General features: G+C 40.3%; 1 protein-coding gene across 2 annotated transcripts; it reads right to left on the bottom strand.

The window, feature by feature from the left end:
- Positions 1 to 958: 958 nt before the first annotated feature.
- Positions 959 to 16747, bottom strand: LOC113669400 (TPR and ankyrin repeat-containing protein 1). Of its 2 annotated transcripts, none has more exons than XM_089200730.1 (11): positions 16522 to 16747; positions 14157 to 14429; positions 13694 to 13924; positions 12721 to 12963; positions 11845 to 11998; positions 10753 to 11154; positions 10394 to 10610; positions 6868 to 9769; positions 5788 to 6408; positions 2019 to 5241; positions 959 to 1586 (listed from the first exon to the last, which is right to left on the bottom strand). In XM_089200730.1, the coding sequence occupies exons 2-11, from the start codon at positions 14418 to 14420 to the stop codon at positions 1495 to 1497; spliced, it is 8349 nt and encodes a 2782-aa protein (XP_089056856.1). In that variant the 5' UTR covers positions 14421 to 14429; positions 16522 to 16747; the 3' UTR covers positions 959 to 1494. The 2 variants fall into 2 exon arrangements, with proteins under 2 accessions (XP_089056856.1, XP_027041220.2); XM_027185419.2 differs by lacking the exon at positions 16522 to 16747 and adding an exon at positions 16142 to 16259.
- Between the last annotated feature and the right edge of the window lie 49 nt (positions 16748 to 16796).

Raw genomic sequence — 16796 nt, 5'->3', positions numbered from 1 at the left:
CTTTTCCAGGAAATTCCTGTAAAACGTTATGTCGAATCCGTGAAAATTGTCTAAATCTAACATGACGAGGCAATGGAAGTCTAGCAGCTCATGAGCTCTTTAAAAAAGTTATCGTTCCGTACAAGCAGTAGTTAGACTACTTCATGTCAGGTGTTCCATGCTTCGTGAGGAAACTAGTAAAAACATAAAAGCAAGTTGTTATGACCGTGTTCCAATGTCCAATCTATGTTTGTTGACAGTGACCCAATGATCAAAAGAGTAACTTAAAAGATTGCTAACTATGTAAAATTTTATAAGACAAAACCATGTCCAAAAGGGCTCCTAAACGAATCAGAATCCACAGACGCACACCTCTTTCAACTATGCAACTATATAACTGAATGCTGCGAAGTAAAACTAAATGCTTTTAAATTTAGGCATGAAAAAATTTAACAATTAACAATTATTCATCGAAGTGGAAGCGAATAGTGACGGGTATGTACCGGGCTGCAAAGGGGTGAGGTAAATATCCACCACTTTTAACGACTCTGAGGTGAATAATTGTTTTAGTATATACCACACAAGGACCAAAACAATAGTTTAATTAAAGCACTGTACCGGAAAATTGCGCGAAATAAAACTCTCGACGCGCGATTTTGTCCGTTCAACTGCTCGCAGAGTATTTGCTAGTCACTTTCGGGCTGGCCAATCAGCGCGCACGAAAACCTATACTCTACTGTGCGGTATGTATTGAGCAAATTAAGAATTTGTTCATGCTTAGTGTGCGTATATCGAGTTATGGATGCACGCAGGAAGTTTGGAGAGCACGAAAAATGCGTAAGAGTAGCTCGAGGCGCAGCCGAGAGCAACTCTAGCTTTTTGAGTGCTCTCCAAACTTCCCAAGTGCATCCATAACTCAATATACGCACAGCTAAGAGCATGAGCAAATTCTTTTATAACAGAGCGACAACAAGAATCTGCGCGAAGAAGCCTTTTATTGTGATAGAGTGCAATTGTGATTGTTTTGGTTTTGGTAAATTCCCAATTAACAACTGTGTATTTTATTCCCCAGGTTGAACAAATTTAAAAACGACAGCAAAAAGGGAAATTTTGCCTTTAAATGTTGTTAATGACCAATTGGTGACTTTTTTGGTTTCTAGTGAATGTCTGTCTTTCGGCTAAAATTTGCTGCAGCTGGTCTTCCGACAAATTCACGAAACGTGCAACTTGCGAGTTTTTTTCGGCTTTATTTTTGTTGCTTGTTGGATCAGGACCTAAAAGGTCAATGCCGATAGAAAAATTGGGCAGTTCTTCTCTGGTTTCTTCCATATTTCAAAGAGAAGGAAAACTGCACTGCAGCTTAACAGGACAGAAACTATAAAGCCAAGTAAAAAAATGCTCACGTCGTCTTATTTACGCACGGGCGTGCGTAAATAAGGATATTGCTCATAGCGGCTCAATAGGACTAATATAGGGCAAGCACGTGCGCTATGTTAGAACATGTTTTTCGGTTCCCTAATTCTTTCGCTTTTTCAGCCCCGGAACATGCAGGTACTCCACATCTTCTACATCTTCGACGTCTTTTGCTGAGTTCATCGAGTCATCATCTGAATGAAAGAGAAAAGAATAGATTAAAAATATGAGAGGTATTTTGTGAGACGAGGAACGGGAAGGTCGCTTTAAAAAAATGAGCTATAAAAGGTTCAGTACAAGGAAATTCAAGCCTGCATCTTGGAAAGTTAGAAAAATAGCTTGCTTGGAAACCTTTTTTTCAATTTCTAATATTCTAAGGTCTAGAGAGTCCCACTAATGCATGAGCAAAGTTGTGTGTTAACTAGCACGTTTTTGTGCCTTTTACTTCTCTTGTATGATAGGATGGCAGGGGTTGTTATGAAATCTTGATCATACGAGCCTGCGTTTGAAAAACGTATAGTTGTCATTTTTGTCCTTCTATCGTGGTTGCTCGCTGCATGTTCCCTGCTGTCCCTAATAGCCCAAATTACACAATTCATTTCAAAAGCCTGATAGAAGATACAAACCTGTTGGTTGAGTTTCTTTTTGCAGTTCCTCTTGGCAGGCTTCCAAGGATTTTGTCAGAGCCATGACTGCTCTCTCCACAAGTGTGGTCTCCGCCCAGTTGCCCTCTTGTTGAATTGTCGAGGTCAGCTCTCGCAGAGCATCAAAGGTCATCTTAACTTTATTTAACATGTTGCTCAGGATACTTAAAGGCATGTTCTGTTTTCCGGCTATTTCTAGTTGATCTTCAACTTTCTTGACAAGCGTCTCAAACATAAATTGGAGTGGGACCACTTTTTGAATGATAAGGTATTCGTAAGCATTAAATTGCTCAAGTTTTTTCCAATGTGGGCTATTCTCACTCAGGTGACTTTCAAAGTCGTTGGCGTAATGACTTGATTCATTCGCCTGTTCCACGTTTTCTTCGATTCCGGTTTGTTCGTTGGAGAAGAAAACATTGCAAACACCGCAACCTGATTTGTCGACTTTCGCATTTACGAAAGGAGAGGATATATCATTTTGTGTTATAAATTGTCCGAAATCAACTTCCGCATGCTCTCCCGTTTCTGATGTCATCTCTTTTTTCCACAATTCTGCCCGCATGGCTTCTTCTTTTTCAATATCTTGTAACATCGAATTGCTCGAAGGGTCCAAGTCAGATGTAGGTTGATCCTCTTCTATATGAAGACCATGCTCCTCTTCAGGCTCCAAAGCGTCGTCTCCTGGGAGCTCAGGGGTTTCATGGATTAGTGTCGAAAGGGTATCTGCGTCTGTATTGAAAGTGTCGATGTATCTTTTGAAGTCCACCTCGTCCCCTCTAATCGTCCTAAATCTCCAGTAAACATCACAAAGCTCTTCTTTTCTGTTCTTTAACAGGTCTTGAAGGATAGCTACTATTTGACGGAGACCTTTCGCTTGTCGAACCTGTTCCAAGCAGCTGCTTATTCTCTTTGGAAGAATAACTTCATCGGGCACTTGGGCGAAAAGGTTCCTGAGGAGAATGATCTCGTTTTCTGTAGACAATAACTGGCCACAGTTGCAAAGCATGGTGAGCACCAGGATTACAGCACGTTCCGTTTCCCCGGAGTTAATGCAAGATTGCGTACGTAAAACGTGGTCGAGAACGTTGAATTTTGGGGAGTACCCTCCCAACATGAGAGAGACCGTGTCACCAAGGAATCTCTTCACGCGGGCGATAGTAGTTGAGGAGAACCTGAACAATTCGACCGCACGATGAATTTCAAAGTGGTTCCTCGTGGTGCAGTTTAACGCGTCCCAGAAAATGACGACGGATAAGTAGCTTCTCGGAAGACAAACCCGAAGGGAAAGTGAAGAAACAAAGATTGCCAGAGCGACATGAACTACAAATTGGTATTCCATAATCGAAAGGAAGTTCTTTGGATCGGGAAAAGGGAGCTGTTTTCCAGGATTTGCCGACATCTTCAGGAAACGCCGCACAGCATAATGGCCTGAATCCAAAATTCTTCCGTGAACATGGAGAAGACGCTTCGAGTCTTCCCACCAACGACTAAACAAAGTACATCTTCGTGAGTTTTCTTCTATCACCATGCCGACAGATTGTGGAATTCTTGGCTTCCTGTTCTGGCTCTCATACTGAAGGGTAATCCAGAAATGTTCCTCTTCCTTTTTAATCCAAGATAGAATTGTGCTCGGAGGTGATCCCAGCAACTGCAAAAGATTTGAGACTGTGAAGAAGCAGTTGATGTCTGAAATGCGTTCCCGCCTTGTAAGTTGACTTCTCCATAACTTATCCACGCACTTGTATAGACTTTGCTGGATGAATTTCCTACTTCGCACAAGAGAGATGTACTTTCCCGAGCAGATACTTGAAGAAATACCAATGGGTGAAAAGAAAAACTGAAGAAAATTTCTGCAAGACTGGTATGAATCTTTCGGAAAAGGCTTCCCCGATTCTTTAGTAGAAGTGCTGAGTGGCCTTCGAGATCCGAAATTATGACCGGTTTCATGCGATGAATATTTTTCTTCAAGTTTCCAGAAATCGTTCGCTTGCGCGTCAAGATAAACTTCATGTGAAAGTGCCCAGAACAAACTATCTGTGCTTTCTTTTGTTGGGAGACAGTGTTGATATTGACAGCTCTCGTCACTACAAGGCATCCCAACCAAAAACATCTGGCATGTCTTGTGAGAGTCGATCTCTTTCCTTAAAAATTTTCGAACCTTAGGGATCAGATTGATCAGTCTGTGCAGGAGATTTTCTGCAATTCGTGTTCGGACGTGCTGGAGATTCAATTCCCATTTACTGCCTGCTAGAGTATCCTTCTCTAAAGCCAATGAAATTGAAAGAAAACGATCACCCTCTTTGAATCTCACCACTCTTGTTTTGGGATCACCCTCTCTGTAGATACCAAAGTGCTCCTCGCATCTTTCCAGTGCTTTCTGTGTCTTGAAATCTGGAGCAGGAATATCCAATGAGAGAATGAGCTTTATTACGTTTTCTACCAGTTTCACCAAAGTCCAGTTTTTCTTTTCAAGAATTTGCGAATCATCACCAACCATCTCAACCAGAGTTTCAACACATTCAAGATTACTGCAAGTGTTAGAGACTGATGGATCGGAGAATATTTCCATAGCCTGCAATACTTTCTTTGCATCCCGTGAAAGCTTCGCCTGTCTTAAAAGAACTTCACCCACACTATTTTTCTTTCTTGCCACCTCGTATAGCTGCTTGGCCTCCTCTAAACGTGCTTGTCGCTCCTCGTCTGTCATTGTCTTTGAGACACGCACATGGGCAAAGATACAATCAGCTGCAAGTACTGAGTTGCCAGACGTCTGAGCATACTTGGCTGCGATCAAAAATGACCCATTTTCTCTCATGATATTTGCAGCTTCTCTTGAACGACCCAGCTTCTCTAACTCCTTGACAGCGTCCTCGAGAAATCGGTGCTTCATCAAAAATTCAATCCGTGTATCGGTGGACTCAACGTGCTGAAGAGAAGAACTCATGTCTGCTGTATTGCCTCGTCTGCGATTGAACTCTGCTAACTCCAAGTACAATTCGTCAAGAGTTCTGCCTGGATGTTTGGTCAGTTTCTGTTCCTCTGAAGTTAATTTGCTGAAACGCTTTACAACCTCAATAGCTTTGTTGCAAAGACTTCCACGAAGGAGAGTATCAACTGCTCCTCTGTAATCAGCTGTCGCCTCCAGACACTGGCTTGCCTCCAAGTAGTGTCCGTTTCTTTCAAACACAGTTGCGGCTTTCCTCTCCTAGAAACAAAAGGATTTTTGTGAAAATAAAAATTAGGGTGCCATGAGTAGCGACATCTAAACTTTCGATCTCGTCGCCTGACGAAGACCAGCAGTACAGCAATCGAAACGTTGCGATCAATACAATTAATAGCCTGACTCTGCATGGTGAGAGAAACGATTAAATATTCATTTATCTACAAAACGACGATGAACAGCAGCATTTTTTTCTAACTAAAAAAGACTTAAGTAAGTACGTCCTTAGCTTTGCAACGTTAGGAAGAACAGAGTTTCTTCTTATGAACAAGACGTACATGTTTTCATGAAAAGCCTTTAAGGTTCAAATCGGGAAAACCTGTGCCTCTCATCTTGGTCTCAGAGGTGAAGTTTCCCAAATACCAAATACGCAGATAACGTGTACAGAGAGTCCGTTCTTATTTAATAAAAACCAAATTGATATTGTTTTCATTTCATAGCAATTTTGATGACTCGTCTTCTTTTTCGCTTACATCCCGTAATCTATGAGACACATAGCTTCATTCAATGATAACCATATCGCAGGCTCACCTTTCCAAGCTTTTGTAGTAGACTTGCAAAAAGGCTATGTTCCCGAGCGTTGTATAAGCACGCTTTAGTTTGCCGAATCATTTTGCATTGCAGAAACTGGTAAGCTGCTCGTAGGAATTCATCCTTCTGTCGTTGTGGGTCGTTGCGAAGGCTTAGCGCATAGTCAGCCTGTAGGTAAGCTTTGCATTTTCGGCTCATGTCTTCATTTCCAGACTTCTTAAAGCACTTTTCTGCAACATTCCAAAGTTTCTTGCTGTAAAAAAAATCTCCTTGATTCTGCCATTCCATCAAAGACGACTCTTTAGGGAACATTTTCTCCAATGGCTGGTTTCCAGATGTACTTTCTTCTCCCTCTTCTTTCAGGGAGACGACTTCCGCTAAGCCAAGTTGCTCGAAATACTCAAACACTGGTCGCCGGTTTTCTTCATCCTCATCGAAGAACCAAACATTCGCTCGAGCTCGAGTCACAGCTGTGTACAGCTGCTTCAACTCAGCCTTTAGCAGTTTGTATCGGTCTGGGTCAAAAAGAACAGGTCGAGATTGGAATTCTAATGAATTGCCGGTTTCAGATTCGCTTACATTCAGGAGAAAGTGCGTTACTGTCCCCCACTCGATTCTTGCCTGTAGGTGAAAAAAATATAAACAATAACAAGCATGTATGAGAATTGGTTTCCTAGGCTATCCACAGCGGAATTAAAAAATTTTACATAAATAACGTAGAGAGAGAAACCAACTGCTTTCAAAGAAGTCCCCTTTCAACATTTAAGACATATTTTAAACAAATTTTCGGCGTCAATAGGCGAACGACACTCTCATTATGTGTTCAAGGATAAATTTTCTGCCTAAGTGGTTGAGAAACAATTTGACTCAAGTTCAGAGGCAATACATAATCTCAGCGGGTAGAATCCATTCGCGATCACATTTCGCGTTAAGGCGCCGCCTTCAAATGGCGAGCTACGTTTAGCTCGATCTATCTTTCAGGCTTTTCTTTCGCCTTAACGCACCAGGATCAAAATGACTGAAAGGATCAATTGTTGTAACGTCAACGAGCAGATATAATTTTTACTAAAGCCTAGTTACCTTCGAGTCTTTGAAAAAATTGTAGACAAGGACGTCGTCAAATTCCAGTCCTTTTGCTTCATAAATCGTCAACACAAGTGCGTGGCTAAGCTCCTCTGGAAGACGTTCTCTTGCTTCGTTAGAGGCCACAAGGATAGCTTGATGAGCGCCGAACTCAATGGCAGTTGTCTTACGTTTATATCCACGAAGAATAATCGCAAGATCTGATGGACTGCACGATTCAAGGAGTACTGGCTTGGGACCATCAAGCTGCCCTTGGTCTTGATCCAGTTTGTCAAACGACTCAGGAAAATATTCCTGTAGAATGCTAACGACACTGGACGCCAAATTTAGAATTCCGCTGTGTGATCGGTAGTTCCAAATGAGTTTCTTTAGTTCGGGAACCACGACTTGTGTTTGTGCTCCTTCATCTTTGCAGTTCTTTTTCATGTAATAGAAGAGTGAACGAAGATCTTCGAATCTAAAGGAGATACCTTGCATTATACTTTGGGCGGTATCTCCAGTGAGAAAGATGCCATTGGGATCACGGCAACAGCTTATTAGAAGCATCAACTCTGCCTGTGTGAAGTCCTGTGTTTCATCCACGTACAACTTGTGAATTGACCAGTCAGGAACTCCGCCCTGCCTCAGTCGGCGGTACAGATCGAAAACAAGGTCGTTTTCATCAAACATGTTAGATGATTTTCTGACTTTCTCGTAAGATAAGAACAGCTTGTAAATTGCCTCCCTGTCTGCTGTGAAGTTTGGAGCCCTCTTTTGCCCGATTTCTTGATATTTTTCTGAGCAAAGATAACCGTTCTTTGTATGCAAAGCTTCGTATGAGCCCTTAATAAATGATCGTATCTCCATCCATACTAAGGATGGATGGAAGTTCACATCTTTCTTTTTCTTGCACACCATTGGCCATAATTGTTTTTCAAAAATGTCGTAGCTTACAAGCACCATTTCTTTATCCTTTTCTAAGCTGGATATTTCAACCTCTGTGTGTTCATCTTCCTCATCCGAGTCGTCTTTAGCATCGTCTTCCTCGAGGAGTGGAATGTCGGAGAACCTGTTATCTTCTTCGCCCCAATTTTGGGCCCTTGGACCCAGGCTCCCATCGTCATTTCGTGGAAAGAAGTAAGGTTCAGGCAAGGAGGCGTCTAACATGAAGTAAAAGTCACGTGCATTCAAAAACTGGGGCCAGCCAGCAGCCGAGTCGTCAATCTCTTGCAGTTTCACTGGTTTCACTGTATATGCCTTAGTTGAATGTTCCACAAATGAAGACGCGTGGCTCAAAGCAATGAAATTTTTTGAGATTTGTTGACAGAGGACACCATTTTTGGTTACAAACAGCTGGTGGAAATGCTCCAAGGACTCTTCAGATTCGGGAGATGGAGACAGAAATGATGCTATTGCGTCGTCATCCTTCGAAGTTACTTCTCTGCTACAGCCATCTTCATTTTCATCAAGTTGTCCGCCAGCTGGTACATTTACTTTTGATGAATCAGAGTCCCACTGTTCTTCAGGAGGAAACCCAATCTTCTTAGGCATTAGTGGTCCACTTTTAACTGCATTCCCCCAATAGTTTTCAAAATCTCTCCACAGGCGATAAAGAATACATGTCGTTTTTCCCGTACCACTGCGTCCAATCAAGATGATGGAACTCTGGGGGGAAGGTTCAAAGTTAATGATGGCATGCTCCTCTTCTGTTACTCGAAATGGAAAGTCAAGGACTACATTACATGGTTGCTGTTTCAGTATTGTCTGAATCATTGCTGTAGACAGGTGGTAAAATTTCAGTACTTGGTACTCGTTGTCGTTATGACTAACAGGGGGGAAAAAAGTCACTTGATCTTCATTTGCTTCGTTACGGGGTACATTCTCTTTTGGTACTGCAAGTAGAGTGGCGTAACCAGATAAGAAATCGCGTGAACGCCTACAGTAAAGATTAGGGCCTTGGTCTGGTGACGCCCCTCCCCTGGAAAATCGTTTAAGTTCCTTCCTCGCCACGCCTTCCTTTCCTCGGATGAATGATGTAACAATGTTATCTTTAGCGCGTGAGATGTTATCATGATCAAACACAATATCCCATACACGGATAACCTCTGAATAAATCGTGACTTTTCCTTTCTCGTCCTCGTATGAATATTGGGGAGAGAAAGCAACTGCACATTCCCAGATGATTCTTGCAGCTTTTGTCAGTTTTGCTTCATAAAGACGCATTCCACAGTTCTTTGGTACACCCTTCAGAATTTTACAGAGATCCTGGGACCAGTTGTGCCGGCCTAGAGCTAGAGTTCTCACTTTCTCGACAAAGAGCTTTATCTTCCACGGCTCCAGACGTTCGCTTTCTAACACTTTCCGTACTTCTGCAGTGCACTCCACCTCCCATGGCAGTCCTTCGAAAGCTCCCTTGATGCAATATTCTGTTGTATCAGAAATACCAGAACATTGTTCTTCGTCCCTCAGAAACGATCGTGATTCATCTTCTTGCACTAATCCTCTATCATCGCTCGTGAGTTTTAACTGCATGACTCTATCACTTTGAGTTTGACCACTTTCATTCTTTGGGTTTTCGCTCCTCTCGACCACTTCTGTGGATTCATTTTTCTTGATCCAATCACGGATATCCAAATTTTGTATCATCGACCCTATATCTCTACGAATAACGGACAAAGATTCCGTTTGGACACCAACGATAGAATTTGTAGAAAGCACAGATTGTTTGGAAGTTGCTTTCTTATCAATTTTCCTCTTACGTGAAATATTCTTTGATCGTTCTGTTAAATTTCTCTCTCCCTCCACCTCGTTGCCTTCGTTTTTACTTTCTTGCTCTGGAGTGTTCGTCTCACATGATGACGAGCTTTCAAAGCATTCCGAAGCAGAGGACAGTAAAGTTATTCTTTCATCATTGAAAAATCTGCGACGAGAAAAGCCAATAAGATTAATAATACTACTTTTTCACACGAAATCCACAGTTACCGTACTAACAGTTTTGTACTCTTGTGATGATAAAAACGATCAAAACAACTAAAATTATTAATAAGGCGTAGGATGCACTGAGCAATTGTTTTCAACTCAACAGCTATCTGCTCGTCCATAAAACAGAATCTATTGATATGAAGCCATTTTCTGTAGCAAGTCTACCCCTTGAATGATTTACGATGACAGTGTTACCGTGACTTCAAAATCTTTACCGTATTACAGTATATGAAACTTGATTAGTAAACTATTAGTTGAGTTGGAGAACGCACGTGTTTGGATATTCTCCTGAGAACTTGAGCCGCAAATGTTGGTTTGTAAATTCATTTTATAATGTTTCGCTTTTCAGTGTCCTGTTACGTTTCTAAGTACATTGAATCAGTTAGCGTTTTGTGATCTATTTTCAGTTGACCTGTTGCTTTACATGGAAAATGAGGGAATGAAGTAAATGATTGCGACAACAAGCGTTTATTGAGATTATCCAAGGCAATCATAGATAGGGAACGAAAGTTATTTCATTATATTCACTCGCACAAATGGAATCAACAAATGTAAGCCTTGCCTCTGTTTACAGAGAAGATCGATGGGGCTTTCCTTTTTGTTGTTTACGATTGACGTTTTTGCTCCTGCTCTAAGAACGAGATTCATGGCTTCCCGTTTCTTAGAGTTCATCCTTCCTTGACAGAGTAAATGCAGAAGAGTGTTCCCATCCTTGTCCTGTACATCGACGGCATCAGATCTTTTTCCGTCGAGAAAGAACTGGAAGATTTCCAAGTTACCTGTTTTCCAGAGCAAAGAAAAGAAAAAAAAAATTTTTTATCAAGCTACAAGGGAGAGTTACGCGGTAACAAATATTCAAGGTGTTATATCGCTACAGTTCTTTACATTTTGAATTTTTTCTAAGACATGATGTTGATTTACCTTTCTTCGAATTCAAGGCAATTTGTAAGGAAGCATGTAGAGCAGTTTCTCCATCTTTTTGCACTAATTCTTTTTCATCAGCTCCATACTGTAAAAGAATCAATGCCAAGTCTAAACGCTCCTCCTCTATGCAGATTGACAGCGGGGATTTACTTCTGTTTGAGAGACCATTTGGAAGTGCTTTCTTTTCCAGGAGGATTTTGACTAATTCATCGCGGTTTTCTATGTCAGATTTCAATACCATGTCCAGTGGAACACAAGAGGCATCGCATGTAGTGGCCCAACAGCCGTCAAGGAAGAGAACTGATAGGTATTTAACGGTTTCTTTGGAAGTACACTCGCTAATAAGTCTTTCCACTAAACAGCCAGCGACAGGACATTCTTCTTTGAATACTTCAGATGCTGCACGGGACACAATCAATTTAAACAAAAACAAGTTGTAAAACAAATGGTCACTTTGTACTAAGAATCATAGGGACTAAGACAAAATTCTTTAAACACTCTTAACACTCGACCAGAAATATTCCAAGCCGTTTCAAAACCAAAGAGGAGGTGAGCGGACCTACTCCTGCTAGGTTATCTGCGAGAAAGCTTTATGTGGTGCTCTCTCACATCTATTCTCAGACCTGAACATCAAGCAATTAACAAGGTACACATGTGCCTATGAAATAAAACTTTTGTGCTAGTAAAGAGTGGTATTATGGTCCCATATTCGTTGTTGATTAGAGTAAGAGAAAAAGATAACAATAAAACTATTATTTCTTTCGTAAACAGTTAGCAGTCACTCGAGCGACAGTCCAGCCTCGACGCGATTTCTTAAGCCTCAATCACACCCATGCGGTTTCAAAACTATTCGTTTTCGTTTATCTTCTTCGTCCACACCATCGTTTTCAAATCGTTTTCACCTGTCCTATGTTGTGCGTTTGCCGGTTTGAATAGGCATACTTTTAATGCTCTTACAGCTGTAGTCAAGCACATTAAAACGCCCTCAAAGATTGCGGAACGTTGTACTGACGGCATCGAAAAATGCAATTTTGAGATGGATGTTTCCATATAAATCTTCATGAAAATAATTGTATACATCTTTTTTACCTTTCTGTGATACGGCTGATGTAAAAAACTTGTAAAATTCTTGATATTTCTCCTCTTGTCGGTCTTTCAAAGTTTCCTGCGCTATTCCAAAATTCACAAGTGCCTCTTTATAATTATGGCATCGAAGAGAGCATTCCCATAACAGTGAGTAGCCCTGTCGCGATTCATAGAAATTGAACAAAGAATGACTAAAATTACATAGAAATTCAAACAAAAAACCTTGAAAAGAAAAGGAAGCTCAAGCAATATTGATTTTTCAAACTTCGTGGACTCCACGAAGTTCTGAAATCTCATTGGCAGACGGGAGTGCTCGGAGGCAGAGTGTAGTGCAGGGTTTTCAAAGAGTTAATAATATCACCTGTTAATAATTGAGTGATGGAAAGAAAAGATAAAGAGAAGGGAAACGTTCAAGTTCCCTCTACAAATAGCATAATTAATTTCTTGCCTCGACAATAGTTGACGTTTAACAGGTAATTTAGTAAATCAACTGAGTTGATAACGTAAATCGGCCACCGTAAAAAGTTCAAAGCTGACGTTTCGAGCGTTAGCCCTTCGTCAGAGCCAAACTCCAGCTTTGAAACTCTTTACGGTGGCCCATTTACGTTATCAACTCAGTTGCACCAGTTTCTTTAGAAACTTACCCCCTTGATTCAATAGTTGACGTTTGCCTTGCTTCAAAAAAAGCAAGCAAGAAGACAATATCGATTGTACTACTGATCCCAAGTTGAAATTCGTGTCAATGAATTCAATTTTTGGCCCTCTTTTTCTCACACCAACCTTTGTCCTTTTAGTTTCCGGTGGTAGGTTAACATTCAGTCCAAAAAATTCATTAAGTAGCCTCGTAAATGAAAAGAAATATACATATAATGTAACTACCTTCGTCTTAGAAGGGCGGAGTGCAACATACGTCTGGGCATCCTTCTTTGCTTGAGCATACTGACTGGACTCACCAATAGCTAAAATAGTCTTTGCCCTTAGAAAGCAGAGCCGGGCTTTCATCTTGTCCTCATCACTTGGCAAAAACCTTTGTGCTAGAGTAAAGCACTCAACAGATATCTTCAAAGAATCTCTGAATGGTAGAATCTTTTTTCCGCAATCCAACCAAATTTTTGCGAGGTCCTATATGAGAGGAAACCGCTAGCTATAAAATGATAGCACTTAAATGACTTTCAAAGAAGTGGGGGGTCGAGGCAACAGATAATTTTATGCCATTTTATATTAGACCTCATTTATGAGGTGTAATACAAGATGTCAAAATAAAAGCAGTCAATAACGGTCGAAAATTATTAGTTGGATAGACGGCGGTATTCCCTTGCTGCAAATAAAAGCTATTCTTAAAGCCTGATGAAGGAAATAAAATTCCAAAATTTTGATCATAGTGGCACTGCAAGATCGTACACATTAAAAAAATGGCGGCTTCTTTCTATGGTTGGAGCTCGCCAGAGTGGTAATTCCTTATTTTTTGAAAACGAACACAATGATCTATCATGCTTTTCGCTTTCCTACACTGACTTTTTTCCGTCAAATAAGTATAAACCAATTCTCAGCGTAGGAAAAGTGCCGGACAATTTTTGGAAACGCTTAGATGGCAAGTGGCGAAAATTTAATTGTCACGATGCTGTGGGAATTATATGGGTATGTACAAGGTACTGCCGCTCCTAAACGAACCTGAAGACCTGTCCTTTTTATTCAAAATTTACGCTCCTTCAAGATAAACAACCAATAGGTAAAAGTTAAAAAAAATCTCAGTGCAGGTCCCATTTCAGAGGAATGACCTTCAAGGATAAAAAGGATTTCATTAATGCTGTGCTTCATTTGTTAAGGTAATGATACTGTTTTTGGTTCCCACCTCTTGTTCACAAACTTCTATCTCGTTCGCTGCGCACATAAACAAACCGGCCATGATTTGGAAGGATGACCCAGACTCGCAGCAAAACAGCAACATTTTTGACAGCAGATGGCTCCTTTTGAATAGGTCATGAGGTGGAACAAACTGAAGTGCTATCTGATAGCCTTTGAGCTTAAACTCTGGATTCTCGACCTGTTTATCAGCAAGTATTGTCCAACGGCTCACGTGTCTCTAGCAAAATTGTGAGATTAAAATGCAAAATAAATGATCTACCATAACAATCGCGTCTCTGTCGATAAAAAACAACAATAAAAAATACAAAAAACCAACCATAATCAAGAAGTTGGAGAGCGGAGGGAAATAGAAGTTACCATACTTCGACAGTTTGGTGGAAAAGAAGAAGGACAGAACTTTCTCTCTTTTATTGGACAGCTGGGCAGAACTGAGTATCGTTAAGAGTTACCTCAGAAAATTCGTGGCAGTTCTCCCATACGCAGCGTAATATCTGCTCTAAAGCATCATCAGGACAGTGGACGTGCCAATATGCTTCGGCTAGTCCTCTATAAAGGTCACCAAGTTTCTTTTCCTTATCATCAGTCCAAGTGTGTTTTGTGCGCAGGATCCAGGACTCAAAAGAGAGAATTGCTTTCATATATTGACCCTCGCAAAGCCATTTAAATGCAGAATCTTCTGGAGATTCAACCCTCCAGTCTGGAAAATCAGCCATGGTCACAAACTATGAACGCAAATTCGTGTATCTATTTATTTAAGTATTCAACTAAGTATAAGGTACAAGGCACTAGGCGAATAAACAAAAAGACTCGGAATCGTTAATAAGGTCTACCGCTAAACCAACCCCAATAAAATTTCCGCTAATCAGAATACACTAGACGTAATATGATAATATTACTACTTGATAATATAATATAGTGAATAATTTTGGAATATGAGAAACTTATCGTGAACAAGAACACTGAACAACAGTGATACTTCTATGACACTTTGTCTTGGTCAACAAAATACATAAGGTACAAATTACCTCAAAATGTTTTTCGCTGTATATTCATCCGAAATACTCTAACACACGGGATTATTAGTTCAATTTTCTTTTCCGAGAATCACAGGGGTCGACATTGTTCGTTTCTTACTCAGAAAAACTACAATTTCCGCAAACTGTCATATTTCCAAGAAATCCAATAACATAACATTTTTGAGCAATTTACGTAAAAAAGAAACAATCAAGCGAGTCCTCTCAAGAGGAAATAATGAAATGAATTCATTGATAGGAAATGTCTCAATAGGTGAATGATCTTGTTCGCAATAAAAAGGTAACATATCGTGATATAATGGCACAGAAAGTTGAGATAATGCTAGTTGTCCAAAGATCTACAATTTTCTCTCATCTCCAGAAGTGAGAAGGGATTGAAACGATTATTTGAACAAACAAACATTAGTAAGCAAAGATTCATCTGTTGAGCTAACCTTATTTGGATCGTTCTAGATTTTGGTTTCTACCTTACGGGAGCTATGTTGCAGAATTTAGCCAACATCAGACATTTACAACTGGCCACCAAACTAAGAGAGTAACAAAAATAACCCGTCAAAACATAGGAGGAACATCAAGCCAACATAGGAAATACAACTTAAACTCAACTCAAACTGATGGAAATTAAAGAGTTGAATCGAACTGCGCATGAGTTCTCAAAAACTGTTAAACCCCTCGGTTTTCAATACTGTCTCTCCTGTTTCTAAATTTGAAGGACGACACTCGGGCGATACTTTGCTGTGATCTTGCAATTAAGACTATGCTTTCCTCGGAAACAATACGTTTGAGATAAAAGATATAACAGGGTTGGCAAAACAGAATGGACTTAGCCGACAAGACAAAAGGATCTCAGTCCTAAAAGTTACGGTTCCTATTTTGTAGAGTTATTTTGGATTATCAGTGACGCATCGTGAGATAAAATCCAACAAAAGGCAGACAAACTCGCTTTTTGTATCACTGTGTCAGATTCTTATCAGAAAACTTGTCGCGTAATAAAAGCACTACGACTTAACATTTAAAACTTTAACGACGGAAGAAACCAAACGAAGAAATACGTTTCACAAAGTTGTTCCGTGATTAGGCAGGTTAGAACCCGAAGCGTTGAAAATGTTTGCAAAGCCTTATTGTGCGATCGCCAGCGAAAGAAAGGCCGTAGCGATGATCACAGAGAAAAAGAATTGTCACATGTTGCCGTATTTCATTTGCAAATTAAATAAAATCGTCCTATTTTGTTCACAAGACTTTATAGGAAAAATCGCAAGAGGAAGAAAGAAAAGAAAATGGCCGGCCGGGAGGATGGCCGCTCGCGAACCAAAGTCCTGATTTTGATCTAATTGACAATGTGTCAATGCCTAAAATTCCTTAACTTCGAACAATTTGAAAGTAATTTTAAAAATACGTACCGAAAAACAGGAGAAGTCTCCTATCCAATATGAAAATTATTGCTAAAGCAATGACGCGACATTTTCCGAGAATTCAAGCGCTTACAAGCCTGGACACGAGACAACACCGAACAATACGAGTGTCGTCCCATGTCTGTCTTACGTACCGGAAGTGAGAGTATGCGACAAAAGGAACGAATCTATACAAACGCTTTAAAGTTATCTCAAGGTTGATATAAACCCTTATGTGCTTATTACATCTATAAGGACTAAAAACAATGTTACGAGACAGCGAAAATATAATGAGCTCTTCGTCACCTCTTGAAACAAAATACTGTTGTATTTGAAAGAATAAGTCAGAAATCTTACGTTTAGCCGTTTATTCTACGTTGCTAACTCACCAAATAACAATTAAGTCCGCGGATGAAATGTCTTCGGTACCAAACAGCAACATGAAATTGCCCTCGACTTGTTCGCGCGCCAGCGCTGGTGCACTGTTTGGTGCGCTCGCTCACCACTGCGGTGGAACAGGAAAGCGGATTTAAGATTGGCCGCCAATCCTGATTTACTAGATTAAAGTTTAAGCTTTTTTTCAATTGTCAGAAAATCCTTAAATTTTACAACGGTGAAACAGTGATCACGACGTGAGCTACGTATGAATATTTAATATTTTTAA

This window comes from Pocillopora damicornis, chromosome 1 (assembly GCF_964200805.1).
Source record: "Pocillopora damicornis chromosome 1, jaPocDami1.2, whole genome shotgun sequence".
Classification (NCBI taxonomy): domain Eukaryota; kingdom Metazoa; phylum Cnidaria; class Anthozoa; order Scleractinia; family Pocilloporidae; genus Pocillopora; species Pocillopora damicornis.
This window is presented reverse-complemented; position numbering and strand designations above follow the sequence as displayed.

Excerpts from the sequence above, each read along its gene's own strand:
- LOC113669400 (XM_089200730.1), bottom strand. The coding sequence starts at position 14,420 with ATGGCTGATTTTCCAGACTGGAGGGTTGAATCTCCAGAAGATTCTGCA. Across the intron at positions 13,925-14,156 it reads ACTGCCACGAATTTTCTGAG|AGACACGTGAGCCGTTGGAC; the intron begins GTAACTCTTAAC and ends CAATTTTGCTAG. Across the intron at positions 9,770-10,393 it reads GATCTTCTCTGTAAACAGAG|ATTTTTCAATGATGAAAGAA; the intron begins GCAAGGCTTACA and ends TTCTCGTCGCAG.